The 24,676-nt window shown below is 45.6% G+C and overlaps 2 protein-coding genes across 2 annotated transcripts in view; one reads left to right on the top strand and one right to left on the bottom strand.

Annotated features, from left to right (window-relative positions):
• Positions 1-14,862, top strand: part of LOC311361081 (phosphatidylinositol 4,5-bisphosphate 3-kinase catalytic subunit alpha isoform) — a 30,878-nt gene extending 16,016 nt beyond the window's left edge. The window contains exons 14-21 of the mRNA XM_084481263.1: positions 1,733-1,904; positions 2,514-2,620; positions 4,078-4,199; positions 4,714-4,792; positions 5,349-5,519; positions 11,082-11,199; positions 11,469-11,620; positions 12,119-14,862. Coding sequence (XP_084337389.1) covers positions 1,733-1,904; positions 2,514-2,620; positions 4,078-4,199; positions 4,714-4,792; positions 5,349-5,519; positions 11,082-11,199; positions 11,469-11,620; positions 12,119-12,389 — 1,192 coding nt within the window. The 3' untranslated portion in view covers positions 12,390-14,862. The remainder of the gene's footprint in view (positions 1-1,732; positions 1,905-2,513; positions 2,621-4,077; positions 4,200-4,713; positions 4,793-5,348; positions 5,520-11,081; positions 11,200-11,468; positions 11,621-12,118) is intronic.
• A 459-nt stretch (positions 14,863-15,321) lies between these two features.
• LOC311360739 (ephrin type-B receptor 2-like) overlaps positions 15,322-24,676 on the bottom strand; it is a gene marked incomplete at its 3' end in the record, with an annotated part of 26,285 nt that continues 16,930 nt past the window's right edge. The window contains exons 4-7 of the mRNA XM_084480831.1: positions 21,137-21,254; positions 20,585-20,776; positions 16,184-16,358; positions 15,322-15,657 (exon numbers count right to left, since the gene is read on the bottom strand). Coding sequence (XP_084336957.1) covers positions 15,322-15,657; positions 16,184-16,358; positions 20,585-20,776; positions 21,137-21,254 — 821 coding nt within the window. The remainder of the gene's footprint in view (positions 15,658-16,183; positions 16,359-20,584; positions 20,777-21,136; positions 21,255-24,676) is intronic.

The following is a 24,676-nucleotide window of genomic DNA, read 5'->3' as shown; positions in this document are numbered from 1 at the left end:
CAGAATGGCAGGGGAATGGGAATCTATTATATATATATTATATCTAAAATATATGGAAGATTCCATATCTTTTATATATAATCTGGATAGCAGGCATGCACCAGTTTATGTTCCAATAGACTCGCTCAATGCGTTCATCAAAGCCTCCGCAGAATGTGACTGTCATATACGATACTGAAATGTGCCTGCGTGCCTATTGCTGTTTTTACGGTACTGAGATGTGCCTGCGCGCTTACTGACCTATGTAAGTGCTCCGTAAACAAAACTTAACGTTAAACTGCCTCCTTTGCCATCATTACAGTGACCCTTGAAATCCTGGCGGTGTAGCACAATGTTTTAGATGGGAGAACTCATGCTGCCACTGGCAAGTTCCGATTTGAAAAAAAAAAAAAAAAAGTTGCATGAGTAATTTACGCCAAGTGATCGGCTTTTTTGATTGGTGCTTTTGGGGTTCTCCGATCGCGATATATTTAGCAAATATCGGCCGATCATGATTGGCGTCCGATCAATCAGAGCATCTCTAATTAAGATGCACGTATACACCTTAGTTGGACTAAAATCTTGTTTGTTTGATAGTCGCATTAAGTGTGCATGTTTACGCTCAATCGAATTGGAATTGGATTTTGCGTTCTGCGCATGCTCGAGTTTTTTTCCGGGGGCCGTGAGCCGGAAGTAGAAGGAGATGTCGTGTTGTTGTCGCCATCGGAAAACGAGAAACAAGATTTATTAAAAAAGGTGGCGGAAGAAGATGGAGGAAGCCGGTGTCGTGCCAACGTAGTTACCCCCTATAAGAATTGTATCCCCGACCGCGGGAGCGTGCATGCATTCAGTGCCGGTTGAAGTACACATTACACTTCGATTTCACCCAAGGCTGAATGAAAAGTACATGTTTTTCTAAATGTTGCTCATCAACGAGGTTGTAAAGTAGTAACTTCTGTTTTTTTTTTATTCCGACGTGTTTACGATCTTTATTCATTCATTGCGCCGCGGCCGAACTGACGGGATATTCTCGGATATTGTGAATCTAATAAAGGGCAAGTAAAGACTCGTAGTGGGGGTTATCTCGGCTATGGTTGAGAAGGAATTGGGGGAAAGGAACTTTGGCTTTGACTCTCTGAAGTCCAGACTGAACCGCAACATGGATGAGAAAGAGATTGTTGCCGGAGGAGCTTCGCACGGGAGAGGCTTGGCCGCCACCGGAGGGGCTTGCATACGACTGAGAGGTCGAAACAATGGAGCGTCTGAGAAATGACATGGACCCGAACTGACAGCTGTCTACTGAAAACATCTTTCTCGAATGCCGCCTGAGTTTGTTGTTGCTGGTGACGTAAAGAGGTCAGCCAGTGGCTCTATTACCACCAGTTGAAATGGGTACAGCGCCACCTATCGTACCATGTATACTCAGACAATTGCAGTTGTCCAATTGAGGAGCATAGTCGAACTATGGCTTTAATCGGATTAAGCTGTGCATGTAAACGCAGGCCCGGCGATTGCCATAGGCGAACTAGGCGATCGCCTAGGGCGGCAAAATGTGTTGGGGGCGCCCAAATGAAACAATCCCAGTCGCGCCCCCTCCCATCAACAACCCTGATCGCCCCCTCCGTCAACAATCCCGATCGCGGGGGGGGGGGGGGGGGGGCACTCGGACGGGGTCTCGCCTAGGGCGCAATTCAGCAATTCAGTGTAGAACCGGCCCTGTGTTAAACGTACTGTGTGTCCCTTGCCCGACCAGGTCGGAGATGCACAACAAGACGGTGAGCCAGCGGTTCGGCCTGCTGCTGGAATCCTACTGCCGGGCGTGCGGTATGTACCTGAAGCACCTGAGCAGACAGGTGGAGGCAATGGAGAAGCTCATCAACCTCACGGACCTCCTCAAGCAGGAGAAGAAGGATGAAGCCCAGAAGGTAAGGGACTAAAAAGGCGTGGAAGCCCTAACCTTAAAGAGATGAAGGCATGGACACACACGCTCTCACCTCGGTTCACAGCATCCCTCCTGTGTTTCAGTGGCTCACTTAATTCATTAATTTACTACATTTAATTATAAACAGCAGCCCGCTTTGAAGATGGTGTCAACAGCAGTGAGTGACAGTGGGGTATAGAAATGTGCTGACAGCCTCCCGGGCGGTCTGGTTGGCACCTCATATCGGATCTCAGCGCGCTGGATAAACGGTCGTTGGGATGTTTTTTCTTTTGTTTGGCTGAGGAAACGATGATGTAAAAAAACAACAACAACAACCTGAAAGCTTGATTCTCTGTCAGGTTTTCCTTGCTGCCAGAAGACAAAACAGCAGAGAAGTGTAAAAACCATAACTAATAACGTTTGAGACGCTCCCTGGCACGCTCCCATGCCCATACACTGTCTGCCAAGTGCTGTTGGAACACACACGGGGAGGTGCTGCAACGAAGCGCCGTGTTAAATCACCTGACAAGCCTTTTTTAATGTGACACTTATCATATTATAAAGAGGGGGAGGTAGATTTAACCCTTTTTTTTAATCTCTGTGCTCCTGCCAGGTCCAGATGAAGTTCCTGGTGGAGCACATGAGGAGGCCGGACTACATGGACGCCCTGCAGAGCTTCACCTCGCCGCTCAACCCCGCCCACCAGCTGGGGAACCTCCGGTAGGAAGCCTAGCGCTAACGCTAGGTAGCAGCCTAGCTCTCAAGCTAGTACAGAGGCAAGCTCTCGTGCTACTATGAGGTCAAGCTCTCGCGCTAGAAGGTAGCCTTGCTCTCTCGCTAAGTCTCTCGCTAGCTGCCAGGCTAATAGATAGCCTAGCTCTCATGGCTAGTACGTCGATTATTTCTTATGCTAGTATGTAAATTTGCTCGCAGGCTAGTATGTAGGCTATCTCTCAAACTAGTAGATAGGCTAGATAGTTTTCCCTGTTCCATATGCTAGTAGGCAAGCTAGCTCTCAAAGTATGTTGCTATATGGCTTTCCTTGGTATAGGATAGTATGTAGGCAAGCTCTTGCATAGCATAGCTCTCAACCTAGAACTAAAGCTCTATCTAATGGCGCACCGGTGGAAATGCGCCATAACGCTAGTATGTTCCCTAGCTCTCATGAACGTAGGCAAGCTCTTGTATAGCCTCGCTCTCACATTAGTACACGCTAGTTCATAGGCTGTCTATTCTCGCTCCATTAGACATGTGGTCTAATGGCGCATTTCCACCGCAGGGTGCGGGTCGGTTCAGTCTGCAAAGGTGCGGGACAGGTCGCGTTTCCACCGCCAGAAGTGGGCGTGACCTGGACTGAGCCGCATTGAGCCGTTCTCGTCTCGCAGTACTCCTCTGTTGGGGTACTGAGAGCCTGAAAGGGTCCCGGCAAGTTTGAGCTGCACACGCCGTCCGTTGATTGGTCGACAGAATCGTCCCTTCCGTGCGACAGGTGGATAATAACAAACGAACACAGTACCCATGGACAACGGCGAAAGCTTCGTTTATTGAAGAAAATGACGCGCAGTTTGCTGTCCTTTTTGGACGTCCTACATTGTTGCTCTTTGTTCATTGTGCGCTTTCTTCTTTTTCATGGACTTATTAGTAGGCTACACTGTGTCGGGCTGCTATGAGATGCTCACGTAGCTGCCGTGGCTATCGCCGTCCAGCTTAAACCCCGCCCTACCATAAGGGTACTGGTGGCGGTGTAAACACGAGCCGTAACTGAGCTGGGCTATACCGCACCCTCACTACTGGGCTGAGGCGTGCTGGGTCCGAAGCGTACCCGCCAGTGGAAATGTGCCATAACTCTCTCTTGCTACGTTATATGCTAGCTCCTGCGCTACCCCCTCCCCCACTGCCCTGGCCCCTCTTTGGGTGTCATGTTTCTCTGAACAGTAAACAGCAATCCATAGTGATTAGTACAATCTGATTTCCATTACCGACGCAGAGGGAAATGTGATTCTGTGTCATGTCGTGTGTCGATATGTTTTTCCTTGGTGTGCTTGCCGTTGATCCCGTCGGCTCTTGGGGAAAAAGCCCTTCCAGTTGTAGTTAAACATAAGCACACAACCTTTTTTTCCTAGTCCGTTGTGCTATGCTTTTGTTTGTTTATTTGTTTTGAATGTGTTGTATTGTAGGCTAGAGGAATGCAGGATGATGTCGTCTGCCAAGCGTCCTCTGTGGCTGAACTGGGAGAACCCTGACATGATGTCTGAGCTCCTCTTCCAGAGCAATGAAATCATCTTCAAGAATGGAGATGGTGAGCTCACGACACCCCCCCTCCCCCGTGTCTTTCCTTCATTATTGCCTATTTCTCCAGCAGTCTTATCTCTCCTTGTCTCCTATTGCGACATGCACACAGTATAGTTGTATAGAATAATGCATGAGCCTATTTATACAACACCACTCCCCTCTGTGGTCCTTAACCCTGACGTGTCGCCAGGAACGTGTCCAACTCTACACGCCACAGCTCCTCCTGCAGCCTGCCGCATCGCAGACGGATGCAGGCGGTTTAGTTCATACACCCTCAGCCTCAGTTCCTTAAGGGACATCAGGTGATCAAAGAGGCGCTCCTGCTAACACGTTCACCCTTCTGTTCTCTGTCCAACGGTCCCTCCTCACTCCCCCTCCCTCACCCTCTCTGTATCTCAAACACCTCTTCCACATCGCCCTGTCTCTCTCTATATCTCTCCTCATCTCTCATCCTCTTTCCCTCTCCATCTCTCCTCTCTCCATATGTCTCTCGCTCTCCCTCTCCTCCTCTCTACCTCCAGATCTAAGGCAGGACATGCTGACGTTGCAGATCATCAGGATAATGGAGAACATCTGGCAGAACCAGGGTCTTGATCTCAGGTAGGCTCCCCGTCTCCGGTGTGACAGCCCTGGGATAGGACTGGACTGGCCCTGCCCCCTTCCTCCTCCTCCTCCTCCTCCTCCTCCTTCCCCTTCACCTTCTGTTTTATCTGTGCTGCAGTACCTGCATGCTGATTTACAGTGGCCGGCCTATGTGGATGCGGTGATTTAAAAGTGGCTCCTGTGCTCATTCTGTATCGCTCTGTATCGCACACGTTCACTCTCTTGCTCGCTTGCTTCTCTTTCTCCCTCTCACTAGTACAGTCTCGAAGTACCGGATAAATCCTATGATCCGTTGATCTATTAAATACACTTCTTAGCGTCTCCTTTTGCACTTTGCAGATTCTTGGAAAATTACATTTCTTTTAATTATTTCTCCCCACACACACCACCCGTTCCATGCACGCATGGAACGCAAACATTTCTTCACTTACGTGCAATCAATTATTGTTAAACTCGCGCGCGCGCGTGCGCACACACACACGCACACATTGTTAAACAAACACACCCACACACACATACACACCTCACTCTCTCACGTGCTGTGCCCCCGCAGGATGCTGCCGTACGGGTGCCTGTCCATCGGGGACTGCGTGGGTCTGATCGAGGTGGTGAGGAACTCCCACACCATCATGCAGATCCAGTGCAAGGGCGGCCTGAAGGGAGCGCTGCAGTTCAACAGCCACACGCTGCACCAGTGGCTCAAGGACAAGAACCGGGGAGAGATGTGAGCCGTTTTACCTTTCTCCAGGTCTTTACTGTGGTGATGCCTGAGGCAGGATCCAGTGGTCTCTGTGTTTCTCTTTCAAGAGGCTCTGATCCATTCAAAGTGGGGCCGTTACTGTAGCAGAACCATTTGCAAATGTGAGTGGAAAGTTGTGTAAACTGTATCTCCATCAAGGAGTGCGTAATGAGATATGAAAGAGTCTCCAAATGCGTACTTGCGATTTGTGAACGTGTATTCAGAATCTCCACGTGCCTTTCTCTGAGATGTGTAAAACAGATCTGTAAATGTCTAAACAAATCTGTAAATCCACATGGCAAAAAAGTATTTTTTCTCAAGTCATCAGTTACTTTAGCGTTCGCGTAACTTTTCTGCTGCAATGGCAGAGATCTGCAAATGCGTGTGGCGATTTGCAAATGTGTTTGGAGATTTGTCTGTGTGTTAGTAGTTATACAGCCCACATACCAGCAGTCGGCAGTAGCACCCAGTGATTTTAAATATGACAGGGCTGGGCTGGGCTGTGGCTGCGGAATCACCAGAATACAATCATTAACGTATTCGTACAAGAATGTGGCCCTCTCTACGACCACTAATGACCAAAGACACGTATTGTACGATCATTCGATCATTTTGTGACACTTGAGTTGATGTAGTCTAGGCTATCAAATGTTAAATTTCCCACCCGTTTCCGTTCAGGATAGTAAAATAAGGATCCTACGACTTTGTTTAGGCATCTCTTCTCATGTGACGTCTTTCAAGCCACTCATGCTTTCTGTGATGATGAAAGCCCCTCACAAGCACAATTTCCATATCGATGCTGAACAAGCCATAGCTTGTGTTATAGTTATAGTTGCCAAGTATAGCCGTTATTGTATAGAACAGCTATGCTTTTGTTTTCAGTGTTGGGACATTGTTCTGAGTCCTGAAAGACTACCCCCTTCCATGCATCATATAACCACCTCAGCAAATATATATATACAGTGGTAGGCATAAGTTTAGGCACCCATGCTAAAGTTGACTAAAAAGAGGAATAAAAAATCATCTTCTGGAAATTGATCTTAATGCCTTAATTAAACAAATGAGGAAAAATCCAACCTTTAAGGACACCAATTTGTTTTGTGAATGAATAACGTATCGTAAATAAATAAATGTTCTCCATTTAAATACAGGGTGCATAAGACACCCCTATGTTAAATTCCCATAGAGGCAGATTTTTATTTTTGATGATGTGGGGCTATTTTAATTCCAAAGGCCTAAGTGACTTCATCAGGATGCATAGTATCCTGGATCCATGAAATAACTGGCTTTTAAAAATAAAAATCGGCATGCCTCTATGGGAATTTAACATAGGGGTGTCTATACTTATGCACCCTGTATTTTAATGGAGAACATTTATCTATGTAAGATACGTTATTCATTCACAAAACAAATTGGTGTCCTTAAAGGTTGGATTTTTCCTCATTTGTTTAATTAAGGCATTAAGATCAATTTCCAAAAGATGATTTTTTTATTCCTCTTTTTAGTCAACTTTAGCATGGGTGCCTAAACTTATGCCTACCACTGTATTATTTTTTTTTAAAACAACTTGGCTGGATTTGTTTTGTAGGAGGTGCCAAAAAATCATGTTTTTGGCACAATGTTTTCTGAAATAACACATTTATGCCCATTTGTTCTCTTGGTTCTGTCACGTCCCAATCATTTCCTCAACATTCGATCATTTCAGCCTCTGGTACGATTATTTTCTCATCCCACAACACTGGATCCATCCTAGTCTGCGTTGCACCAGCTCACAGCTCACAGCCCAGCATTGTCACACCTAAATGTCACATCTGAGGAGATGTCCCCAGACTAGGGATGGGGATGAGTAATCGATGATTCTATTACTACTGCTTGGTGACTCAGTACTCCATAAAGAACGTGATATCTACTGTATATCATGAAACATAGGCTTACTTCTCCACGGAAGGACCTACTGTAAATGGACTGTGCAGCCGACTGTCTCAAACCATGTATTCCTTAATCCTGCATAAGGCCACCTAGTAAATAGCAATCAGTAGGCTATTTCATTTGGTGAGCTGTTTATTATGGTATTTTATAATTGTATTAAAGGGGTAGTTTGGGATTTTGGACATTGGACCTCATTTCCAAGTGAGCCAGTATGTTATTTATCATTGGAGACCGTTTTCAACACTTTTCATTCAGTCCTTCTAGTTGCAGAAATCACTGGTGCTAGGCTAGCGCAAGTCGAGGGGAAATACTATTGATGTAAATGTCTGTGTTGATAGAATCGTGTTAGAAATAAACTTACCCTTGCATCGCATTGCATTTAATTTATAATCCCTGTAGTTGGAAGCAAGCTACGGTAGCGGCGGACTGATATTACCTGGAGTGCGCTTCTCTGTTTACCTTCTGCTGTAGTGAATTGGTTGCTACACCGGAGCAAAGTGAAATTCCGCCACTGCTGAGAAAGTAGTCCCCCAAAATGTAATGTGATTATTGCGATGCAAGGATAGTTTTATTTCTAACACGATTCTATCAACACAGACATTTACATCGATAGTCGGGCATTATTGGTTTGCCTCGGGTGTACTTTGGAGTGGGTAAAACTGTTTTTATTGGCAGGCTAGCAGTTCCCCTCGACTTGCGCTAGCCTAGCACCAGCAATTTCTGCAACTAGAAGGACTGAATGAAAAGTGTTAAACGATCTCCAATGATAAATAACACACTGGCTCACTTGGAAATGAGATCCGATGTCCAAAATCCCGAACTACCCCTTTAAGGTCCTTTTACATCAGGGCGTTGAAAAAGACAGATCGATTCAACCTAAATAGCCTAGAGAACCAACGTCCTTTCATTGAAATGGAGTTTAACTTCTAATCCAAGTGTAACATAATGTAGGGATGAGTGGGATGATGATGAGTGGGTAGTCATTTGGAGCTTTTGTAAATCCATTCATATTTTGGAGACGTTTGTTTTTTAAGTTGTTTACCCTGTTAGCTACCCTGGAAATCCAGAGTTCTCGCAAGAGCACAATTTGAATTTGCTCAGCGAGTCACTCTGGGAACGAGCAATATACTCACTCCCCGATTCCCCTGGATCCAAACATTAACCAATCAAACCGGTGTATCTGATATTGACGGGCCAAAAGCATTGCTGTTTTACCGACCGGATATGGCAAGAGTCTTATCTATTGGTTAGCTCCGCTGGTCTGGATACGTCACCCCTTGTATTCTTCTGATTTGATCGTAGTGTTATCCAATTGTGTGCAGTGATATTTTCAAATGCATGCTAGGTGCCGCCCCTCGAGTTTGGCCATTTTCATTACTTGTTGCCAGACCCTACACCTTCTAGATGTCGGTCTGGATTTCCAGGCCCACCCTAGTTTACCATTACGGATGCAATTAGAGGTGTGTGTCTTGAGAAACGTTAATAGGCTTTTAAGTACTACCTTGGTGCGATGGTGTGGTGGTTTAATTGAGTTGTTACTGATGACATGTCTATATTTCCTGCTCTTGGAGCAAAACTCCTTGACTTTTCTCTCTCTGTGTGTGTGTGTGTGTGTGTGTGTGTGTGTGTGTGTGTGTGTGTGTGTGTGTGTGTGTGTGTGTGTGTGTGTGTGTGTGTGTGTGTGTGTGTGTGTGTGTGTGTGAGAAACATTCATTTATCAGATTGGGCACGTACAGATTCTGAATACACATTTGCATATTCCTGTAATCATTCAAAAGATCCCAGTACACTAATAGAGATTCCTTATCACGTTTATGAATCTTTATTATTCACACAAGGATTAGGACAGTTAATCAACTCTTCCCTGACATTTGTAAACAGTTAGGCTACGATACAGATAGTAAACACAAGGTCCGCAGTCTTGGTGTGGCCCCCCACGAGGCATCTGTTAAACGTTTGAATCCTAATTATACAAAGTGACTCTTTAGCCTGGAGATATTTGTTTTGATAATCGACAGTTTGGATTCAGTTTTTCTGGTAAAAAATGATGTAGCTTCATATTCAGGGACATTTGCGGTCCTCTGTTCCTTTGTATGGAATGCCAGTTAAGTTTATATTAAATAATTAATAAATAATTATTAAATGATGATAATGTAGGTTTGACAAGGTAGGGGGCTGGGGGGGGTGATCTTTATTTATCTATGGATTTATTTTATTGCCATATTTATATAATTTTGTAGGCATAATTATTTATATATGTATTTACTTGTTTGATTTTTACTTGAATGGCATTTCATACGTTTGGTGTATTGAATCAGCCAATCTAACCTGCCTTTTGATAAAATGCTTAAAATGTATTTTCACACACTTTAACACATATACTGTGTTTTAGTGCTGTGATGTAGTGTTAATTTTGTCACCTATTTTTAATGTAGTCTTAGTCTTGTGCCAAATGTCCTTGTTAATTTTAGTCATATTTAGTCATTCACATACTGTATCTTTTTTTGTTAATCAAGTTTTAGTTGACTAAAAGTCTTGTCATTTTAGTCTAGTTTTAGTCAAAATAAAACTCGTACCTTAGTCAAGTTTTAGTCAAAACATTTTTTTCAAAATCTTTTAAAATAACAAATTATTTCTGAGATTATTTCTGATAACCATTTCAGTCAAATAGTGTTTCACACATCTCAAATATTGGTTAAATGTCATTACCTGACAAAATACACTTGTTGACAGATTTTTGATGAATGCAACTTTGTTGAACGTGTCTGTTTTTCTGATTTAAGAGACACATTCACAAATGATGTTCTGAACTACAAGCCGTGCATCGCACACATTCCACACGCGTCACACACATCAAACACAGCACGCTCACGTGCAGTGACTACTATATGTGACAACGCAATGCAAGTGAGCGATGGAGGACGTTAAGAAGTAGTTGGCACCAGGAGAGTTTAAAACGATCAAAAATCAAGGAAAGTCTACCGTGTGGAAGTGTTATGAAGTTATGATTGTGCGCGCAGTTAACGCGCTGATCGGTTGACAATTCCAAAACGCCTTGCATTCGTTTAATGAAGGCGTGCTTTCATGGTACAAACGTAAACGTGTCATTACTAGTGTGAGAAAAAATTGACTAACTGTGTCGGGCTCGGACATATCGGACACACCGCCGGCGGTGTGTGGCCGGCTTTGCTTCTGTCGGACGCGGGCCGGGCTCGGACAGAAAAATGCGGCCCATTCCGCGCTCTAGCTGGCAGCAACAGCACAAACTCATTCTGAATATTTTGAAGGCGTAACAGCTGAATATTCTATCTCATGATGAAAAAGTAGAGACGATTGTAGACGAAAATGGAGAGATTTTATCTTAGTTTTTATTTTATGCAAAACATTTTAGTCCTCTTTTTTCGTCAACAATAATGCATGTTTATTTAGTCTTAGTCAGCGTTTTTTGACATTGGTGCAGTCTCGTCTCGAACATATTTAGTCTCGTCTCGTCTGATGAAATGAACACTACTGTGACGGTTGTCAGCCTCACAGTCTGGATTCAAGGGTCTGCTGCCAGATTACTTACTGCGTTGTAATCGTAATGCAATGTTATTTAAATGTGACGTTGTTCCTCAGGTACGACCAGGCCATCGATCTGTTCACGCGGTCGTGCGCAGGCTACTGCGTAGCCACCTTCATCCTGGGCATCGGAGACCGACACAACAGCAACATTATGGTGAAAGAAGACGGACAGGTAAAGGATTTATTCTTTATTCACCTAGCGGCCATCCTGGCTCTAATAGCTGGCTGGAGAGAACTGAATGTGGAACATGGAGCTAGTGTTAAGAAGATGGCCGCTAGGTAAATAAGGCCAACCCCTCAGAACACGGTGACAGATCGCAAAGGAACTGTTGAAAGATAAGGGTTTTAAACTCTTAATGGAGGTTGATGTGTGTGCCTTAACACCGATGAAGCCTCACTGCATTGGCTTCACTCTCCCTGTTGTTGCCCCTCCCTCGATAGCTGTTCCACATCGACTTCGGCCACTTCCTGGATCACAAGAAGAAGAAGTTTGGGTACAAGCGAGAGCGCGTGCCCTTTGTTCTGACGCAGGACTTCTTAATAGTCATCAGCAAAGGAACCCAGGAGTGTACCAAGACCAGGGAGTTTGAGAGGTACTTTGTCATTTCCTTCGGTTTACATAGGGGACTAAGTGTTTTATTAGCCTTATCATTATCTGTTTGTTTTGTCTCTGCATTTTTGCAGAGACAAATCTCATGTGTGTTTTGTTTGTCTGCATCTATTTCCCTTTGGCCTCTCTCTCTCGTTCGTTCATTTGTTTGTTTGTTCCTTTGTTCGTTCTCCATCCTCTCTCCTCGTTTTTATCCTAGCTATCTTTGTTGAATACAGGGAATGGGCTAAGCTAGCAATTGTTAGTGTTTGGCACTTGGTTCTATGAACATCCTTACTGTATCAACAGCGATAGATTGTTGTTTCCCTTTCTTCTAACAAATGTAAGTCGCTTTGGATAAAAGTGTTTGCTGAATGCCCTAAAGGTCTAAATGTCAATGTTCTCTCCCTCTCTGTTGCCCCACTCTTTCGCCCCACTCTCTCCCACTCATATCTCTCCCTGTGTCCTTCCCCCTCTCCCACTCTCTCCCCCCCCCCCTCAGGTTCCAGGAGATGTGCTACAAGGCCTACCTGGCCATCCGCCAGCACGCCAACCTCTTCATCAACCTGTTCTCCATGATGCTGGGCTCCGGCATGCCCGAGCTGCAGTCCTTCGACGACATCGCCTACATCCGCAAGACGCTGGCCCTGGACAAGACGGAGCAGGAGGCCGTGGACTACTTCATGAAGCAGATGAATGACGCCCATCACGGCGGCTGGACCACCAAGATGGACTGGATCTTCCACACCATCCGCCAGCATGCCATGAACTGAAGCGGGCGTAGCCCCCGCGGCGGTGGGCGACCACGGCGGGCCTGAGGCGAGAGCGGTTGGGACTGAACGGAAAAGGTTCCTACACCCGGTGGACGGAGGTGTTCCCCTTCCTCGCCCTACGGTGTGAGTGTGTTGGAGAATGCTGTTCTAGGGCGCCGTGACGATCGCTGGCGTGCTTTTGTTGCCTTTTCTACTTCTGCGTCTGAACCTCAGCCTTCTGCTGCGCGGACCTCTCCATGGCCCCGGGGGGGAGCAGGAGAGGATCTGCTCAGATCTTCTGCCTTCTCCACGGCAGGGAAGAGGAGAGCGGGGGACATTCAGCCTTCTTCCTGTAAGCACCGAACCATGAGCGCACTGCTTAGTTTATCCTTCGAATATCTACAGCCATCAGCATTGAAAGACAGTACGACTTATTCTGGTCGCCCTAGCAGTTACACTAAGTCACGTTCTACCCACTACCTATGAGGACCTGATGGAGGCAGAGCACATCTCGCCTCACTTTCGGCCTCTTTTGTCCGGAGGATGCATGGCAAGGAATTGTAAAGCGGACCCGAAACAGATCCCTGAGGTGCCCCCAAAGCCGGTTGACAGGTTGAATCTGGAGGCATCGGCGCTTCGGCACACGCTGCAAAGGACATGAGGGTCGCTCTGCTGTGGGAAAGGTGTTACTCAAAAAGCGGAGTTTTATTCAAAGTAGTTTGACTCCCGCTGGCGACTATCACGTTTGTTTTGTTTCCGTTAATGTTCGTGTCTTCCATATATCCACTCTCGGTCTACAGATGTGGGCCTGGCCACTTTATCTCTGTTTGCTTGTTTTGTTTGTACTGCAGTATATTCATCCCTGGATGCTTACTGGGCACATATACCGTCTTTATTTTCTACTGAGCCAAAGTCCCTGTAAGCCAACTATACATAATTTGTTGTTTTTAACTCACTACTATTCCAGTTCCCATTTATCTTCGTAGCACTGATCTTTGCTCCATTTCAGTTTTAAATTTAATTTTTTAAATTTAATTTTTATCTGTCAGTATTATAATTAGTGTTTCCAGCATTAAGTTACTTAACGTTGCAAGAGATGAAATACCCATTTCAAGGTTTGAGAAAGCGAAAGTACATGTTTGAGTTCAGCTCTATTTTTGTTTATCGTTGTCCTTATTTGGTTTCTGTGAGTGACTGTAAGGCACACCGTTGTTCTCATCGTGATGTTGTGTTACACTATGCAAACTATACCTTTTTTGTCTGTTTGTACTTTCCCACACAAACGTGTTCTGGTTAAGTCCTCGACAAAGTGATGAAGTGAAACCCAGATGACTTTCCCCACCTCGTCGCCGTCCAAGGCTTTGTTTAGCATTTTATAGACTGAACAGAGAAGATGAAAATGAAGAAGTAGAAGAAAAATGAACCGATGGATACTGCGTCGTCATCGCTGTAGAACTGGCTGCTCACGCACAGAAGGACCATCAACCCTGCCTTTTCCATGTTCTTTTTTCACTTTTTGTTGCACTTCTGTTGTGCTGAGTCATGACCTGTATGGGCGCCACAGCCCTCAAGGCGACCCTGTTGTCTTGACCTGTTAACTCTCTGCTTCAGGCCTCTTCAGCTAAGATACTGAGGCGATGTAGGTGATTTAGAAACAATCTACTCTACAATCCAACCTTGTGATCTTTACTTCCCCCAAACCCGCCCCCCAAAGGAAGAGTCTCAACCTCAAAGGGAAATTGAAGTGTTACATCTGAGAGTGGCTTCATCTACAACATTTTGTGTTGAGTCCTTGTCTCAGCTCTACCAAATAACACTGAAGAGATGGACGCCTTCCTGGCCAGGCCTCACGTCTCTCCAGAGATACCATGTATCTCACTAAGACCTGTAGATGAGGGACAGTGGACTGTTCAGGAAAGCGATCCCTTAGTGAATGTGTGCGTTTCTGTACAGGATACAGACCCATTGGGCTGGCCCCATTCAAGAGTGTCACATGCAGAAGATAAGATGGAAAAATGATCCTAAATTTGAATGCCTTCCCCCCTACACTTTCTTTTTTGTATGTGGTTGCTTTAGTCATTTTCTCGCTGCATCATGCATGAGGTCCCGAGTGCGATTGTCTTTTGGTTGACCTGATGTTTACTTGAATTTCATGTTTAAAGAAAGAAAAATGACCTTGTTACTTGTGTGTGGTACTACAATGTCACGATGAAGGTAACTGATACCGAAAAAAACGTGTGCAAATGCTTTCCTTGAATAACGCTACAGAGGTAATATATTTTTGTATTTTAAAACGTATAGGCAGAAGAACTCATGTCTGTCAAAATCGTCGAAAGATGGAAGGAAGGAAGGAAGGAAGAAAAGAATGAAAGAAAGAAATAAAAAATAAAAAACAAGTTGGAGTTGTGCATTGTGTGAAGCGGGTCTCCTAGCGAAACCAAGTAGACGGCTCCTGGCTGTCGAAACGATATGAATCCTAACTGTTGAAGGACGGGACATTGAGAAGTGCACAGTGGTGATGTGCAGAGAGATCCGAGCTCAGTAAGGGGCTGCCCTGCATGTTTTATGTTTTTGTTTGTTGTAAAGGACACATCATCCATATGATACATCTATTCATGTGTACATTTCCATAACACCTCCTAGAATGCTCTTGTCATCCCACTTCCCTCCCCTCCCCCATTCCTCTTATGAACCCATGTCTGACAAAAAAAGTATTAATTCATAAACTCATTGTACTGTTAAATAAAAAATATTTCTCTTTATTGAAAGTGCGGTCTTCATTGAGTGTGTTTGGGGCTTGTCCTCATTATCCAACCTGAACCACAGGCCCCTGGTCTGCATCGCATTCTGCTGAGGGTCCCCCCCCCCGTTGGGACAGCGGTTTGGTCTGGACGTGGAGGGGCCGGTCCTCAGGGGGGGGGGCCCTTCCGGCCCAGGTCCTGGGGGACGAGGGCTAGGTCTGGACGTGGAGGGGCCGGTCCTCTGGGCCCCTCCGGTCCTCTGGGCCCCTCCGGCCCAGTTCCCGGTGCACGAGGCCCAGCTGCTGGGTGAGCTTCACCAGAACAACCAGCAGGGCCCCTCCGCCCAGCATGAGGCCGGGCCACAGCAGGGCCAGCAGGGCCCTCGTCAGGGAGTACTTCCTGTGCAGCAGGGCGTGGCCCCGGTGCTTGGCGGGGTCCGTGAGACAGGCCAGGCTCTGGCCCAGCTGCTCTCCCAGGTTGTCCTTCACCACCAGGGCCTCGGCCTGCAGCGCCGCCTTCTCCATCTTACACTTGGGGACGTAGAAGCACTGGCAGAGAGGGACAAGAGATGTGTTAAGGGGGCTCGGAATTCCCCTCTTAATCGACTGGGAGGTTTGTTTAAAACCCGCCCTCGTGTTCTTAACCATCGTTTCTTGGCTGGGAAAGATTTTTCAATGATCTGCTCATTACACCAGTGCCTAATGTGTGGCCCTATTCATGGCATATATCTTTTGGGGAAATTATTTTACTATGGTCCCCCTCTGGCCATCTCCACTTCTTTGAGGTAATTAGAATTTACCTAATTTTGTTAAGGAATGTCAAGACCAGTTTGGATGTAAGTGATCCAGGCTCTACCTTCATCCACTGCATGTTCACACTATTTACAAAGACTACAGAGCAAGGTGCCTCTTATCCCATCATTTTTTGAAATTGAAGTTATCCCATCATTTGCGTTTGATTAAATTCCTCCACAGAACAGACCAACAGCAACCCCCCCCCCCCCCCCCTCGCCCAGGGAGAAGCATGGATGGGATGGCCCGTGCAGACGGCCGGGGGCCCCAGGGTTTCTGGTACCTGGGGCGCCAGGATCAGGGCGTCCTCGTGGTGGTGCAGGAGGGCGGCCAGGCCCGAGGCGCTGTGGTTGACGGTGACCTGAAGGCAGGGCATGGTGCTCACCCCCCGGCACTCCACCCAGTCCTGCAGGAGCTCCACCCGGACCAGCACGCAGCCGCCGCGCTCCGCCCAGTCGCTAGGGGCAGACCGGCCAATCAGGTGTCAAGTTCAGACATTTCTCTTTGTATGGAACTTCATCACGGTGACAGTCTCAAAGACACAGACCCACAGGACACCAACCAAGGAAACACGGCTTTGCTAACCACTTAACATACCAGGGGTTCACTCTTCAACATCCTTTACCCCTTCAGTGTTAACCTGGTTACATGGGGTCTACCTGAGGGTCTAACGGGTCACACACTTGTATCCTATTAGTTTTATTTTATAGGCTAGTGTAAAAATTGTATTGATTAGTTACATTTAATGTATTTGGGTGGTTTCAGACGGACAGCGACACACAATTACATCCACGATGATGAATTCAGTTTGACATTCAACATTCCCCATATTTTGCTTCCTTATCTCAATAGCTCATTTGAAAGACGATTTATTTCAGATTAGTCCTATTTACACATTCGAAAATTGTTCACACATATTTCTGAGTGCTGCACGTTGTCCTTGATATTATAGTGGAGCAGATAAGTGCTACAATCTTTCAATTTGTGATACAAGCATGAAAATTGGCATGAGCAGTCTCCATGGGTTACTTGACAAGAAAATTGTCAGAGACATTAGAAATTTCAAGATGGCGGCCATTGTTCAAGATGGCCGACGCCTTAGTCGAGCAGTTAAGTGATTTCCTGTCACTTGACAATAACGCCGTCTTAAAAATGCTCGGAGGTTCGGAAGCTCTTATGTGTCTTTACGTAAACCTTCCCATCTTCTGAAAAAAGAGCCCCTCAGAAGTTTGTAGGCTATGACGTAAAACCGTAAAACCAGATCGTTCTTGAGACTAGACTTTGTAACAACAACAAGTGTGGGTTCCCGCAGGGGCCTCTTTGCGCTTCTTTGCTGAATCAGATGAATCAGTTATTAGAACTGCTTGTGGTGGTTGAACATGACGAGAATTTATCAGGTGATGTTTAGAATTGTAAGCTATAATGTATCGCAATGCAAATGTTAGAATTGGTATTAAATAGCACAGTTGTGGTGCTGAACAGACAGTGCTCCAAAATAATAATTGAGCAATGGCTAATACTGAATGGCATTAAGGTCCAGAGGCAACAGCATCTCTGGCCAGCACAGCCACGTAACCATGACAAACAGAAAGTATCTCAAACAATACTAAGGAACTAAACTGAAAATGTGCTTCACTGTTAGATATAGGCAGTGGAAGCAATGTTACAAAGTAACAAACACAGGGGACAACGGGGAATAACTCTGGCAAGGGGCAACTACATAGGTATGTGCAACTGAGTCCATATCTGAAGCACTTACACCTTCCAGTACATGCCTTGGTGCGCTGTCATCAGGGCAGTTGCTAGGAATTATGGGCCCCCTGAAAGAATATCTGTGTGGGCCCCTCTCCCCCATTCATTGCCACCTTAAATGTTCTTGTTTTTCAGTGTTCTTGACGGTGCCTGGTGTAATACACCCAATTTGTTTCCTTTTTTTACATTTATCGACTTAACAAGTCAGAGTATTATTATGTAAATGATGTATTATTAATTGTCTTATTCTCATTTCCCTGATTTGCAACACGTTATTACACCTCTGATTGCAAATACATTTTCAATTAACCACTCAACAAATAGGTGTGGGTATTTTATTGTATTTAACAATCAAGTTACTGATATGCAAAAAACAAAGGCTCAAGATAGTACACAGGTAAATATGTAGCATTTAACTTAAATGTGCAAGTGAAACAAAGAGCACATGGAATACGTTGTTGTAAAACAAATATCAAAAACAACAACAAGCCTCATCTAATCTCAATTAAAGTTTAAATTGGCTTGTTTGTTCACTGTAAGTCTCATCGCTCACTCACTTCCGATGAGGAAGAACCATGGGAAGAACCAGGCACGTGCACACATAGGGCCCTAGGGGTGATTGAGCCCCTGCCCTTTTTGCACGGTGTGGACCAAACCATTTTTTAAGAAGGGGCCAAGGGGATTATTGAAATTATTAAAATTAGAATATTGTATGATTTATGGCTTGTTTTAATTCAGATTCATTCATATGAATATATATTAGTTCAGTGTATGCATAATCATATTGTCATAGAGGCTACTGGGGGCTGTGTGTGGGCCCTAGCGGGCTGTGGGCCCTTATAATTGTCATAACCTTTCCCCCCTACACGACGGCGCTGGCTGTCATACATTAGCACAACAAATCTCCACTGCAGAGGGACATTCGCTGAGTCTTGCAAATGTGTTTGAGACCTCATCATTTCCAGGCAGACTTCTTTGATTTGCCATGGAACGATGACACAGTGCAACAAACACTGATGGCATGGAAGAAGAGGATACCACGTGTTTTCTCTGGTCCTATGGCTGAAACCACCTCATGTATTGGGATCCATCTTGTCTTCTCTCCTTTGTCAAAAGTCACCCATATTTTCTCAAGGCCAGGTTGCATCAAAGAGGGCATAACAGAAGTAGCTATGGTTACAATGTCTGTGTAATTGGCATCGGCCATCAGGGATTTGTGTCCTTGTTTCACTGCATGCTGGGCATGAAGGAAAATACACGTGTCTGCCTCTTCATGACTACACGGGGCTACTGCATCCAGGTTAGCAGCTTGGTTGCTAACAGCATCTTCCCCCTTCAACACAATGACTATATTGGCTCTTTACATTTCCGTAATTTTATCAGCAATAAAATGGAACAATTCCTGCTTGTTGTTTTCATCCCGTAGGAAGCTTTGCCAGTTTGACAGAGTTTTGCCTGTGCCTGTTCCTCTCCTTCTGATTGCTTTTCCCTGTTTTGACCTTGCCTCAGACTTCAAGTAAACACGCTGTCCGTCCGCCTGTATGTATGGCTGTATGTCTCTATTCTTGGAAGTATGTAATTTATTGCATATTCATCAATGCATAGGCAGAGGCTGAGGGTTTATCCTTTTACCACCTTTTACTAAACATTTGAAGTATGGGATAGAACCAAGTTCATGCCTTAACCCTACTCTTAGGCCCATCGCTCTTCCAATGCCATTTATATCCCGATTTTTAGGATCCAGGTGGTGGCCATCTTATTTAAGTTGCTGGGTGTGTTTTCTTGTCATGCTACCCTTAGAGACTGCTCATACCAATTTGCATGCTTGTGTCACTAACTAAACAATTATATCGCTTAACTGCTCCTTTAAGGTGGTGGCAATCTTGAAAAATAGCCGCCATCTTGAAATTTCAAGTGGCTGTGGGTGGCTTATTGTCAAGTGACCCACAGAGTCTGCTCATGCCAATTTTCATGCATGTATCACCAAATAAACCATTATATCACTTTACAGGTGTCCCTGAGCAAGGCACCTAACCCTACCTGCTCCCGACGAGCTGGCTGTCGCCTTGCATGGCTGACGCCGCCGTCGGTGTGTGAATGTGTGTATGAATGGGTGAATGTCATTTTTTTTTACTGCTCCACTAAGGTGTCAGCAATCTTGAACAATGGCCGCCATCGGAAAAAAATCTTGTCAAGTGACCCATTGAGACTGCTCATGCCAATTTTCATGCTTGTATCATCAACTGTAAGATTCTGACAAAAATAAGAACTTAGCCGCTCCACTCATAGGAATAAAAGGCATTGAATATCGATACCAGTGGTTTTATAGTGTGAAATATTGTCCAATGTCCAGTCTTTAGACCAAGACTAATCAAATGGTGCACTTCTATCTAAACCTTCTATCTGTTACCCCTTCAGCTTATATAGTCGCAGGAACAAACAATAAAGAATCAAGCTGTTGAGAACTCTACCATACTCTTTGTGCATGTAGATATGTCTCAGACACAAGAACGCACAGATTATTGAACTTTTATAGGTCTATATTCCTATGATTTGATAAGGTTACAATTTCTGGCTCGGAACAGTCACCGCAGCCCACTTGTAGGCGAAGGCTCACTTTGGCCCGACCTCTTAGATGCTCCATCTCGGGCGTGGTACGGCAAAGCACGGAGCTCTTAAACTGGTAGTGGAGACGCTAATCAGCGCTGAACGGTATGACTCAGAGTCAGCACAGCCAAAAGTGCTGATGGAAAAAACGACGATGGGGTCTACCTGTTCACATAGGGTTTTACCTGTATTCACACATCCTTACCTGTTCACATAGGGTTTTACCTGTATTCACACATCCTTACCTGTTCACATAGGGTTTTACCTGTATTCACACATCCTTACCTGTTCACATAGGGTTTTACCTGTATTCACACATCCTTACCTGTTCACATAGGGCTTGACTGTGGTGATTCCCACCACAAAGAACATTAGAACGGAGAAGGCCATCATGGTGAAGCCCAGGAGAACGGCCCTGTCCTCCCCAGCACTGGAGACGGGAATCTGGGCCTTGAGGCCGCTGTCATCGGTCACCCTCCACATCTTCTCTGGCACAGGGCGCGACTGGAGCAGCCCTCTGTAACACACACGCGCAAGGGGGCACATATGGGCACATTAATACATGCATGACCATGGCATGGCAGCGACTCCAACACCTGCCTACTTTATTTCCACATTAATTTGGATTACACACCGGTACTTACAGATTCACACCGGCACAAATTCATGCAAGGCTACATGCACAATGGACAATGTGTACAAGCTCACGAACACACTCTCTCCCGCTCTCTCGGTCTCTCTCTCTGCATCGCACACCTTAGGGATGATATGGTCAAGGGTGCAGAAAAGCAAACAGAGCAGGGAGAATGCTGACAGTGTGTACACATTGGTAATGAAGCAGACCTCTCTGCGAGAGGGGAGCGGGTCAGGGTCCTACCTTGTGGGCCTCTTGCACGCACCCTGCAGGTTGATGTTGATGGGGACATTGTAGGATCCACGAGGAGCCGTTGCGCTCATGAACATCTCCACACCCTGCTGAATACTCACCACCACGGCTGCGCCCGACCACACACGCCTGGGTGAACCACGCCCCCGCCCCCTACCCCTCCTCGCCTCGATCCACAAGTCAAACTAGGTGCCAGTGCGGCTCAACGTGCGGCAGTAACCTCCCGTAGACACTGTAGATGGGACTCACCGCACGGACTGAAGGAAGTGATTGTGGTTGAAGGGGGATTTTCCTCTTGTTTACCAAGTCTCAAAGGCGACTGCACAAAGGCTTCCAGCCTGGCAACTCCCAGGTTCCTATAGAAACGGCCATGTGGTGAGCCAGACAACTAATGGCTTCCCACTGGACCAGGATGTCTCTGTAGACACACCAATCAGAAACCCTTCCCTCTTCTGTACACAGAGCTAATGGATATACAAGACCGGGTTTGGCAAGTACCCAATGAAGGCCATGTGGTGTGCTGTGCTTCATCACTTTCTATTACTTTGTTCATCCAAAGTAATATACAGTAAACTGAACACAAACCGCCCTCGCAGTAAACAGGGTGGAGGGGATGGACGGGGGCTGATGTGAGGAGAGAGGAGACACTCCAGGGTGGGAAAGCATTAGAGAGGTTATGGAGGTGGGGTTGTTTTACACTCTGCCGCAGTACGGGGGAGAATTGCTTCCTCCACACATGGGAGAGGGATTCCTCTTCATTTTGAAGTGTTTGATTTCGGAGTGATCGAGCTGGAGTTCATGTTGAATTCGCAAGGGCAGTTTGATTGACTGCTCTGCAGGGGAGTTCCAGGTGTCTTTAATACACACTTTGATAAACGGAGGAGAGAGCGCCAGAGAGAGGAACCAGTGGTGCAGGGCCCTGCTGGCTGTGCTGTGTGCTCTGACAGCAGAGGCTGCAGTGGTCTTCAGGGCTGGGGTTTGGGTGGGGCTGGGATGGGGTGGAGGTGGAGGGGGCGCACTCGACACAGATTGACATGATGTGACCGATCACTCGTTTGGACGTTTTAGATTCTTCTGTGAAGCGTTTCCTGAACATGTCCGGTGTGAGATAACAGGGTTGTAATGAGTTGAGTTGGGGCCTGATGTCAGAGATCTTTGTCCCAGATTTGGATTCTCTCATTCAATGAAGGGGAGGAAGTTGTTTGGCTGCTACTGGCAATGAAAGGGAAGCTGCTGCCACAGGTAGCAGGTGTTGATAACATTTGTCTTTTGAAGGGTTTTCCTCATTCCATACCAAGGTCCAGATCATTAGAATCCTAACATGATCATGGATGGTGATCCATCACCTACCTCAGCCTCCAACAATCTGAACTGGTATCTGTTTACCATTGTTTTCTGAAGGACAGCGTGTATACGCATTCTCATTCACCTTTTTCCCAAAATTCTGAAGTTCCTCTTTCCCAGATTTAACTTTTTAGTTGTTTAGTTGTTTTGTTTTGAAAAGTAAATGTTTGAAGTTCTCCCGATGTTATTTCCAGAATGCCTTGTGCTTTGTTTGGCGGTACGTTGAATGGCAGCAACTTTCCTCAGTCATTATTTCTTGTTTCTGTTCGACCCTGACAGAGTAAGTCTGCTGTTGATTCCTGCCGTTTCTCTGTTTTTTTTTCTGCTGCTGTCCTTTTTGTGTTGGAGGGCTTAAGGAAGCAGTTGGCCGCCCGAGGCTACTGCTTTAGTGTTCATCCTCATTTAGTTTGCTGTCAGAGCTGATGTTATCCACTGCTGGCCCCCAGATCCTCAGTCGCACAAAACAACTTTCATTTGTCCCTAGCACTCGTTTTGATAAAGAAAAGTCTAAGCATTTCATAGCACAATACTCAAAAACACACAATTGTTGTGTCCGTTACATATATGAAAACACAGTGTACAGTGTATCACAAATACACTCAAATCCATGTAGATTGGAGAACCCACCAGCCCCCCCCCCCCCCCCCCCCCCCCCCACACACACACACCCTATCCCTCCCACCCACCCACCCAAAAAACTAGAACTATATTGTCCTTCAGGAACATGTGCTACATCCAGCCTGTTTATGGAATATCACAACCCGAATATCACATGTTCAAACACACACATACTGTATGCACACACAGGCACATGCACACACACACACACACACACACACACACACACACACACACACACACGCACGCAAACAAGAAACTCACCTTCCATGCCACGTACAAACATATTCCATATTTATAACTGAGACCGTGCCACACCCTCACTGATCACCTGCTTCCTTATGAAAGGTAACTGGTGAAGGCACCGGAAACATGCTCTATTCCCAAGGCAGAACTTTGCAGCACTATTTTCAACACACCGCACAACATCAGAGCTTACCAGAAAAGTGCTGGCAGCTCCAAAGTGGAGTTATTGTGAAGGGAGCCTGTGAAGATGGATGGTTGCAGAATCAAGCCTAATCTACGTATGCGTTCCCTAACAATCTGTCTTTAAGCAGCCACTCGTCACAGTTCATTACACACCAGAATCGGTAGGAGCAGAATCAAAAACATTTAACAGAACACTAAACATAAAGTAACCCCCCACACCCAAACCAAATGTTGCCAAACAACCCTGAGAATATGTTATGCAAATGTTCACATTTTCAGTGACGTTCACATTTGTACAAGTGAGAATTGAGAGCTGGGCGAACAAATTGTGAATTTGTGACCCAGTTCACTTGTTGTTTTACATCTCTGAAGTGGAGCAGCGGTGATCGGTTAAGGGCTCTGAGATAAATTAACATCTGTAGCAGTGGCAAACTTTGACAGAAAACCACATGAAATACATCTGCAGAGGGCATAGTTATACACCATACAAGAGAAGAAGTGGCTCAGGAATTAGCTGGTTGTCTGGCAACCAGAAGTTTGCTGGTTTGATTCTTGGCTCCTACTAGTTGTGTCGAAGTGGCCCTGGGTAGAACTTCTAACCCTAATGGCTCCCGCGAGCTGGCTGTTGTCTTGCAGGGCTGATTCCGCCATTGGTTTGTGAATGGGTGAATGTGAGGCAGTAATTGTAAAGCGTTTTGAGTGGCTGTAGGTTATAAAAGTGTTTTATAAATGCATTCTGTTGAAACACACACCACCACATACATAAATGTATGGATTGTTTCCCGCAATGTTTTATTTGTGTTCTCTTGTCTTGCACCATCTCTGTCGTAGAGTGTAATTTACAAATTTTACAGAACGGAGAGAACATCGAGGCATAGGTTTATTTCAGGTATTTATTTCCAGTCATTGGATTGGACAGAAGTAGAGGGATAAAGTACTAGAGTACAAATATCAGTGGTATCCTGGCAGAAGGGTAGGCAGTTATATGGACTATGGTAATATTGGAGACTGCTCTGTAACGTGTGTGTGTCCGGATGGAAGCTAATAAACAGCTTTCAACTGGAGGTGAACGCTGATTACAAGCTGTTCCAGATTCTATTACATAATTTTTGCATGAAAATGGATTTCTAATTAGAGATT

Source organism: Micromesistius poutassou (assembly GCF_964030765.1).
Source record: "Micromesistius poutassou genome assembly, chromosome: 16".
NCBI classification, from domain to species: domain Eukaryota; kingdom Metazoa; phylum Chordata; class Actinopteri; order Gadiformes; family Gadidae; genus Micromesistius; species Micromesistius poutassou.
The sequence above is the reverse complement of the archived record's forward strand: the minus strand, read 5'-3'. Positions and strand labels throughout refer to the sequence as shown.